General features: G+C 36.4%; 1 protein-coding gene across 1 annotated transcript in view; it reads left to right on the plus strand.

Moving 5' to 3' along the window:
- Positions 1-8,864, plus strand: part of CACNA2D3 (calcium voltage-gated channel auxiliary subunit alpha2delta 3) — a 594,623-nt gene that overhangs the window by 530,595 nt on the left and 55,164 nt on the right. Inside the window, 3 exon segments of the mRNA XM_032208561.1 lie at positions 6,130-6,191; positions 6,764-6,808; positions 8,278-8,340. Of these exon segments, the coding sequence (XP_032064452.1) occupies positions 6,130-6,191; positions 6,764-6,808; positions 8,278-8,340 (170 nt within the window).

Here is an 8,864-nt window from a genome sequence, read left to right on the forward strand (position 1 = left end):
TGTTGAAATAAAAAAGATGTTTTGGGGGACTAAGCATGTGCTTTTTACTGTCTCAGGAAGCCTAGGTCAGAACACCAAGGGACATGTTTTCTTGGCATCAGAGTTCCCAGTGTTCATTATCTGAATTTAAAACTCTCTTTTACATCTTTCTGCTTAACCCAGAAAGAGATTGGAACTTCATTTATGGAAATATGGTCCTCTTTTACTTGTACAAATATACCAAATTAATAACATTTGAAAAAGAAGCCAAAAGCATTCACTGTAGTAACACACAACATACTGCATTTTTGTTGATGACTTCAAATGATTGAAGCTTAGCAGGTGCCACCCCCCTTTAACAGCTCTCGGGACGAGGCCTTATGCTTCTCTGTTCTTAATGCTTCAGTGAATTACTGTAAAAAGCAATTTCGACATCAGGAGCTTTTCTTGGATCTGGTGATTATCATTTAACTTCTGAAGTTAATGTCAAAGGAACCTTACCTGGCACACCTGCAATTAATTACAAATACAACTGCCCTAATCTTAAAAAAATGTTGAAGGGCCATAAATGAATGCAGATTATAAAAAGGAAAATCCTAACATTGCCATTTACATCAACATCTTTCTGGGATTTAATTAATGACTTTGTATTTTAACATGGCTTAAAATGAAAGAGCAGAGTACTTCAGGCTAGCAGGCTCTCAGCCAACATAGTAAGTACTTTATGTTTATATTGAGCACTAAAGATCATTGTACAAAACAGAGTTCTACTATCCTTTGCAGAGATTAGAAAATGCCACATATTTTGTACAAATATTAAATAAAGAAATGCCTAATAGTGGATAATGATAACAAATGGATAAGCTGCTTTTAAGGAATTTAGCCTGTATATCTCTTAACAGGTAATCTCCTCCATAAATGTCAGCATGTCAACATCCTTATTAAAAATACAGGACAAATGTTTCCTCATTTTTGTATACAGAAGATGTGGGGCCCATATCTGTGACTGATTTGTGTTTGTGTGTGTGTGTGTGTGTGTGTGTGTGTGTGTGTGTGTGTGTGAGAGAGAGAGAGAGAGAGAGAGAGAGAGAGAGAGAGAGAGAGAGAGAGACTATAATAAATGTGTCTTCCCTCTTGCAGTGCCTAAAGGCTGTTAGGAGCTGGACGGGGAGCAACGGGTTGAAACTAAACCCTTGCAAGACCAAGTGGCTTTGGGTCTGGGATTCGTTGGCTCAGGGAGAACTGCCACATTTGGATGGGGTGGCACTATTCCAAACAAACCCTGTGCATAATCTAGGGGTTTTCATAACTCCTGCTCATAGAGCAGGTGGCAATTGTGGCCAGGAGGGCCTTTGCACAACTGCAGGTTGTGCACCAGTTATGCCCTTTCCTGGACCAACAGTCCCTACTCACAGTCACTCATGCCCTAGTCACTGTTCCAACACGCTCTACATGGGGCTGCCCTTGAAGAGCATCTGCAAGCTCCAGTTGGTGCAAAATGAAGTGGCCCACATGGTTTTGTGTAGACCCTGGTATGCACATATATCACCTTTCCTGTGGGAGCTACTTTGGCTGCTGATTTGCTTCCGGGTGCAATTCAAGGTGCTGATTATCACCTTTAAAGCCCTTCATGGCTTGGGACCAGGTTATCTGAGGGACCATCTCTTGCTGGTCACATCTACTCAATCCATCAGAATGGGGAGGCAGGGAATGTTGCGGGGCCCATCCCTGAGGGAGATATACCTGGTGGGACCAAGAAGAAGGGCCTTCTCTGTGTTGGCTCCCTCTCTCTGGAACCTCATTTCCCTACATATTAGGAAAGGCCCCCATTCTAATACGCTTCTGGAAGGCGCTGAAGTCCTGGTTCTGCCAGAGAGTCTGGAAAACCCAGAGCGGGGTGGATCCCATCAAATGGCTTGTGTGATCTACTGTCACAAGGTTGGGAGGTGTGGGTGATTTTGTTATATTGTACTATATTAATTTATTTGATTCTTTTTGTTAGTTTTTATTGTTTTAAATATGGTTTTATATTCTGTAAGCCGCCTTGGCGGCAATATTAATTAAATAAAATAAATGTGCATTTATCTTCTTAACTACTCTCTGATTCCCTTATGAGGAAATACATTGAAGAGAGCATTCGGGTTTGTTGTTTTTTAACCTTCTGTATTGCAGACCAATTTCGAGCTTATTTTCAGATAAATGTTATACGTGGACTATTCAGATAAATGTTATACATGGAGTAATGGGCTCTAATTACACAAATAAACTTCATTTAATGGGCCTTAATGCAATGCTGTCTGGATACCATGAATAATAATCCTATTTTATTTTCTATCAATTGTGTACCTTAACTGTATTTGATGCAAAATTATGTAAATGGCTTCTTTATCATTTGAATAAAGCTGTAGTTATAGATACCCTACTCCCTTGTTTAGTAGATCACTAGAATAATAAGTACCTCTGTGTAAGAGAAGAGCAACCAGAGCTGAGAGGGGACAGAATTAATTGCATCCTCAGTTTAGAATTGTTGTATCCCTCAAATGGTCCAACTCCAATCTCTATTTAATTACCTGATCGGTCAACAATTTAGTGTTGAATTTTAATCAGATTCTTGTTTATCAGCTTGAATAAATCCTCTATGATGCAATTTAGTGGATGGCCGTGATTCTTTGAATCTGACACTGTGTCCCACAACTGATCCAGTAACTTGACAGGTCACTGTACCAGGTTTCTAAACGGCAGAAAGGCAGCTTAATTGTTGTAAAATATCTTTTGTAGCTCTCTATTTTGATGGCTCATTTTAACTTTTGTTCTAAGAAGTCAGTATGATAAGGTGATTGTAATATTAGTTAGGAATGGAGGGAATCAGTTTCCCCCCCAGCCCTGGAAACTGACAAGGTGACTTTGGGCCAGTCACTTGCAGCTTAACCTACCTCACAGGATTGTTATCATAGGGAATAAAATACCTGGAGAATCCCCTCTAAGTGTTTCCAGTTCCTGGGGCAAAGGCAGGAATACAAACTCTTAATTCATTATTATTTTAGATTTCAGAGTGTTGTGGAGTGTTTACTTCAGATGCTGACTTCAAAAAGATTGAAATATAACGTAGTAATAGAGTTGGAGGGGACCTTGGGGGTCTTCTAGTCCAACCACCTGCTCAAGCAGGAGACACTGTACAATTCCAGACAAGTGACTGTCCACAGTCTCTTCTTAAAAGCCTCCAGTAATGGGGCAACTACAATTTCTCAAGGCAACCCCTTTCCACTGGTTAATTTTAGACAGAATTATTTATTTAGTATGTTTCGACATGCAAGGAATTTGTCAGTGCACCAGAACAACTAGACACAAGGACAGTTTTTTCCCGAATGCCATCACTCTGCTTAACAAATAATTCCCACAACATTGTCAATAATTTACTAAGAATCTATTACTATTATTCTTTTCTTCCTTCCTAGTCTCTATTTCTTCCCATTTATGACTATAACCATGTTGCTTGTATCTTTCAATTTATATTGTTTTTATTTGTTTCCTAGTACGATTTGATAGCTTATTAGTAACTTTGACTATCACTAAGTGTTGTGTCTTTTTATTCTTGATGAATGTATTTTGTTCTCTTATGTACACTGAGAGCATATGTACCAAAGACAAATTCCTTGGGTGTCCAATCACACTTAGCCAATAAAGAATTCTATTCTATTTTATAATATGGTGACCAAAACTGGATGCAGTATTCTAAGTGTCGTCTTACTAAGGCTTTATAAAGTGGTACTAATACCACGTAATCTTGATTACATCCCACTGTTAATGCAACCTAGGATTGTGTTGGCTTTTTTGTATGTTGTTGCACACTGCTGGCTCATAATTTAAGTGATTGTCCACTAAAACTTCAAGATCCTTCTCATAGTTACTGTTATTGAACAAAGTTTCACCTAAACTGTGCCTGCACATTTAATTTTAAGTACGTACAAGTAAAACTGTATTTTTCTCTTCATTGGTTTTCATTTTGTTAGATAGTGTCCAGTGTTGAAGTTTGTCAAGAATATATTTGATTAGTCCATAGAACATGATATCACCTAAACATTTACTGTAGAGAACAAAAAGTCACACTAATTCAAGTAGCTAAACTGTGTATATAAGAATTGAAAGAAAATTAGTACTACATCCCAGCATGACTACCTGAATTTCTTCATTGATCCCATTAAATTCATGTGGGAGAACCACCCCCCCCTACTTTCTATCATCAAAGTATCATGTGAGATGTTTATTTGATCATTCTATTGTTTTGACTTCACAGTCTCAGTTTTACATCCCAAATACTAGAGTTAAGTTGATGGTATCTGTGTCCAATGTGCCAAAAGTGTAAGATATCATAGTGGTTTGCACACCTGGGAAAACAGAGATAAATCTAGTCATGCTATTTTAAAGAAGGAAAATTCCCACTGAAAATGGCAGGTGTTCTGCCTGAATAATAGTAAGCTGGAACAGATCAAAAGACTCTACCTGATATTTGATTTCCTACATAATCCATTTAAACAGCACCAGCCAATCATTAAAGTAAAAATGACACCAATAAAAGTAAATCAACCGTTCTCACTTTCCCCCATTCTCATGAAGTAACAGTTTTGCACAGCCCAATCCAGGATTTTAACCTTTTTTTTCCAGTGGTAAATATTACATAACCTGAGTTAGCCTCAGCAAGTGACAATTCCTACTGAATCTTAGCTTGGCATCTAAGAAGGATCAGGCTTAGTTAGTATTTGGATGGGAGACTGTTCAGCATTACTAGAACTCAGAAGGATCTGCAATCGAGGTGACCAAGGGGCAGAATGGCTGATATGAATGTGTAACAGATGGCCTGTCCCTTTATACCTTTCTGCAATATCTGTGCTAGCAAAGCAAGGCAAGCATACCATAAGCAAGAGTTTTAAAAATTTGAAGAGAACAAACTGCTTCCACCTTTCTGTAGAGAAAAAACATGGCTGTGTCCATAAAATAACCAAGAGTCCAGCATAAAGGGGATGCTTCTAATAAAGTAGTTAGAAATGTAATTAAAATGCTTTTGTATTTTTATTCCTTAGGCCAATTATACTTCAGTCATTGTTCTTAATGTATATACTTGCAGGTAAGCACAGCTGGGAATAAGCTGACTCTCAAATTTTAACCAAAACATCATGAAAAACCTGTCCCCTACGGATAAGCTGACTCTTAAAACTGTATGCTTTTTAAATATATTCTGCAGGACTTTATTGTTATTATTATTATTTGTTTTAAATTTTCACACTTGGCTTATATGCAGGTGGCAAATTTTTCATGGTGTTTTGGTTTGGCTTGTCCTCAAGTATATATACATACATACTTTAAAAACAAGTATTACAGCTAGTGCCATACAATACATGGATAAACCAATATAGTTTTGGAACTGCATTTTGGAGCCTAAAATTCTTAGTTTATCCATGAGTATATCAGTACATACTATATGTACACCAAGTCAAGGGTCCCCAGCCCCTAGGCCACAATCTGCTACCGGGTCATGGCCTATTTGGAACCGGGCCACATGAGAGGTGGTCGGGCACACAGCTCAACTTGCTGTTGGGCTGCATGCACTGCTCAGGTGGCCCAATTCCCCTCTCCTCCCCACCGGGCCTCCAAGCTGCAAAGATTGGGGGCTGCTGCACTAAGTTATAGTAGAAAATAATGAAGACCTTTTCTTAGATAATGAAATATAAACCACTTTAGGATCAAATTTTGACTCCAAGATATTGCCATACTTGCTCAGAGCTATGCAGGAATAAGATTCATATTTGAATACATTAGGATTAATATAAAGTTATTTAGGGGCTCTTTAGTATTAGGTTTGCTATAGAAGCCCAACCAGGATCCCAGATGAGGTTAGAGTGAATCAGAGATGTTTAATATCAAATAAAGAACTTTGTGTCTATCCAAATCCCTGCTTAAATATCTAACCTCCTCAGACTGAAAATCTATTTGTTAAATTTTACTTGCTGCCCACTTTGTTGTCCTATTTTATTTGATGTAGAATTGTGTAGTTATATCCTCTTGTTTTACACTTTTCAGATTATAAAAAATGGACTTGTAAATCTCTGTATGAAAACAGCTTTTAAAATACCTGTTGTTCATCATTTCAATCAGCTGTAGGTATCCAGATGAAACTGGAGTTTTTCCAAAGGAAATTCTGGACTGCTAGTAGACAGGTATGTTATTATTGAGTATTAAAAAAACTTGAGTCACTGGCTAGCAATAAAGCTGGAGAGACTCAGGAAAACATCTGACAAAATCTGTTATTTCTGCAAGTTAAATACAACTGACAGAAAATATTTTGGTAAATAAATTCCATCATGTGGTCACCATCGTCAGTTAAAGATGAAACCCGGCTTAAATAGTCTAATGAGCCAAAATTTATTTTTTTTGGAGTTTAATATAAGTGCCAAGAGAAATCATTCAAAATGTGGGGCACAAGTCACCAAATGGGGATAACTCAAATTTATTTCTCATTTCCAACTGTTCTTCCAAATGTCTGAAGACATTTTTGGATCAGAGAGATATTTATTGCATTCAAGCATAGTGCACTTTTGTGTTGACTCGGTGTCTTATTTTGCAACAGTAAATTAATTGTTCCATGTTACCATAACAGATTTATGAACACAAAAAATCAAATATTTATTTATTTTATTGCACCCCATATTATACCTAAAAGTTATAGATTTCTCTGCATCCAGAAGACGAAAATTCTAAACTTGTTTCAAAACTATCAATCCTTGTACAGTGCACGTCTCTTGATGGCCGCTGTTCTATAAGCTGTGATGATGAGGTAAGCAAGGTATTTCATACATGCACTGCCAATTTTTCTTAGCAATGAAATGACAGACAATTATGCAAAGCATATATTCATACTAACACGAAACAAACAAGTGTGTGTTTAGAAATGATATTCTATCTCCTGGGTAGACTGATGCCTGGCTGTGAAACTGAGATGTAATTTTAGAAGATGACATGGAGAATTAGCTTTGAGTATTTTCCTTGTTCAAAACTAAGGTCTTATTTACCAAGAATGTAGTAGTAAATATGGACTATACTATATCATGCCTGAATGTTTCCAAAAGGAAAATATTTAGTGTAAAAAAAATCATTGACATTTGAAAAATAATCTATTCCTGTCTTCTCCCTGACGTGATATTTTTATGGACTGTGTGTATATGTATTTGATGGCAAAATATTTAACTACGCCACCACAATTTAACTAAAACCTGAAGTGGCATAGTTCAGGAAATGATTTACTGTTTAGTCTTGTTAAATGACTAACCTGCCCTTTAATGTGGCAGCCAATCTTTTCAATGAGTAGCATTTTTAATATAAAGTTATTTTTATTCAAACTTCCAAGTCTGAATGTTGGGAAAAAATGTTTGAGAGGATGCTCTTATTCTGATTTTTCAGATGTATACAAGTTTTTCTAATGAATATTCAGTTCATTGCCCTTAGGTCTTACCTTTTGAAAAAAACTTTGATATGTCAGTATAAATTTAAAATGCAGCAATTAAAAATAAATGTGAAAAATTATGAATTTCAGTATCAGTTTTCATTTCTTGGTTAGAAAAATGTAGAAATACAAGGCATTTATTGATGAAGTTAGATCTTGGGCTCTTTTCAGAAACCTCTTATATATCTATTCTAGTATATACTGGTTTCTAAAGCGTTTAATCCCATAAATGTGCTTCTCTGTGTACAGTTCTCCTTTCTCGAATGGTCACTTCATGAAACAAGTGTATAAACCCTATAATATCCATGTTTGGCTCTTGCAGTTTGCCAGACATTTCTCCAGTTCTCTTTTTCCAAGATCATGAATAGAATAAAATAGAATAGAATAGAATAATAGAGTTGGAAGGGACCTTGGAGTCTTCTAATCCAACCATCTGCTTAGGTAAGAAACCCTGTATCATTTTAGACAAATGATTGTCCAATCTCTTATTAAAGCAGCCACTGATTAACTGTCAGGAAATTTCTCCTTAGTTCTAGGTTGCTTCTCTCCTTGATTAGTTTCCATCAATTGCTTCTTGTCCTGCACTCAGGTGCTTTGGAGAATAGCTTGAGTCCCTCTTCTTCGTGGCAGCCCCTGAGATATTGGAACACTGCTATTATGTCACTTGAATCTCAGTGGAGTTTCATTCAGTTACTACACTATAGATTAATTTTTAAAACCAAAACATACACATTATTTCCTCTTTGAGTGAAAAATACAATATTGAAATGAAAGACTTAACACACATTTTTGTTACTTTATAGAATATTAACTGTTACCTCATCGATAATAATGGATTTATATTAGTTTCAGAAGACTACACGCAGGTAAATAGAAATCTGTTTCTTGCCTTCTCAAAAATCTAGTGTTCTGCAATGTGTTTTGCCGGTGGTATACAGAAATAACGAATAACCTGAGATGAAAAGAATTTTTAAAAGACGCTTTGCCCGAAAGCACACAGTTTTCTTTTCAGAGGGTCTGAAATAATTACCTTTCTGATGGTCTGGAATAATGAATTTTCATTGGGTGGATCTGCTTTTAAGCTCATAAAAATTTAAGTTATAGAATCCCTTCTTCAGACATGTCTACCATGCCTGAAGACACTTATGTTAAATATGGATTTCTCCTCAAGCTTTCTGCCCAAATTTAAAAATGATTGTGTTTAGATTTTGAACATTTTGGTAATTCTATTTGAGCAAGTTAGGGCAATTGATAATTGCATAGGAAGTTTAAAGGATTAATTAAGTTATTAGAAAAGGAAATAAAAATAGAAGACGATACGTAATCTGGTTTTTAGCCAAACCTGATGCAGCAGCTGAAGTCTTTGATCTGCAATAAAAATTATATAGAA

This window comes from Thamnophis elegans, chromosome 2 (assembly GCF_009769535.1).
Source record: "Thamnophis elegans isolate rThaEle1 chromosome 2, rThaEle1.pri, whole genome shotgun sequence".
NCBI classification, from domain to species: Eukaryota; Metazoa; Chordata; class Lepidosauria; order Squamata; family Colubridae; genus Thamnophis; species Thamnophis elegans.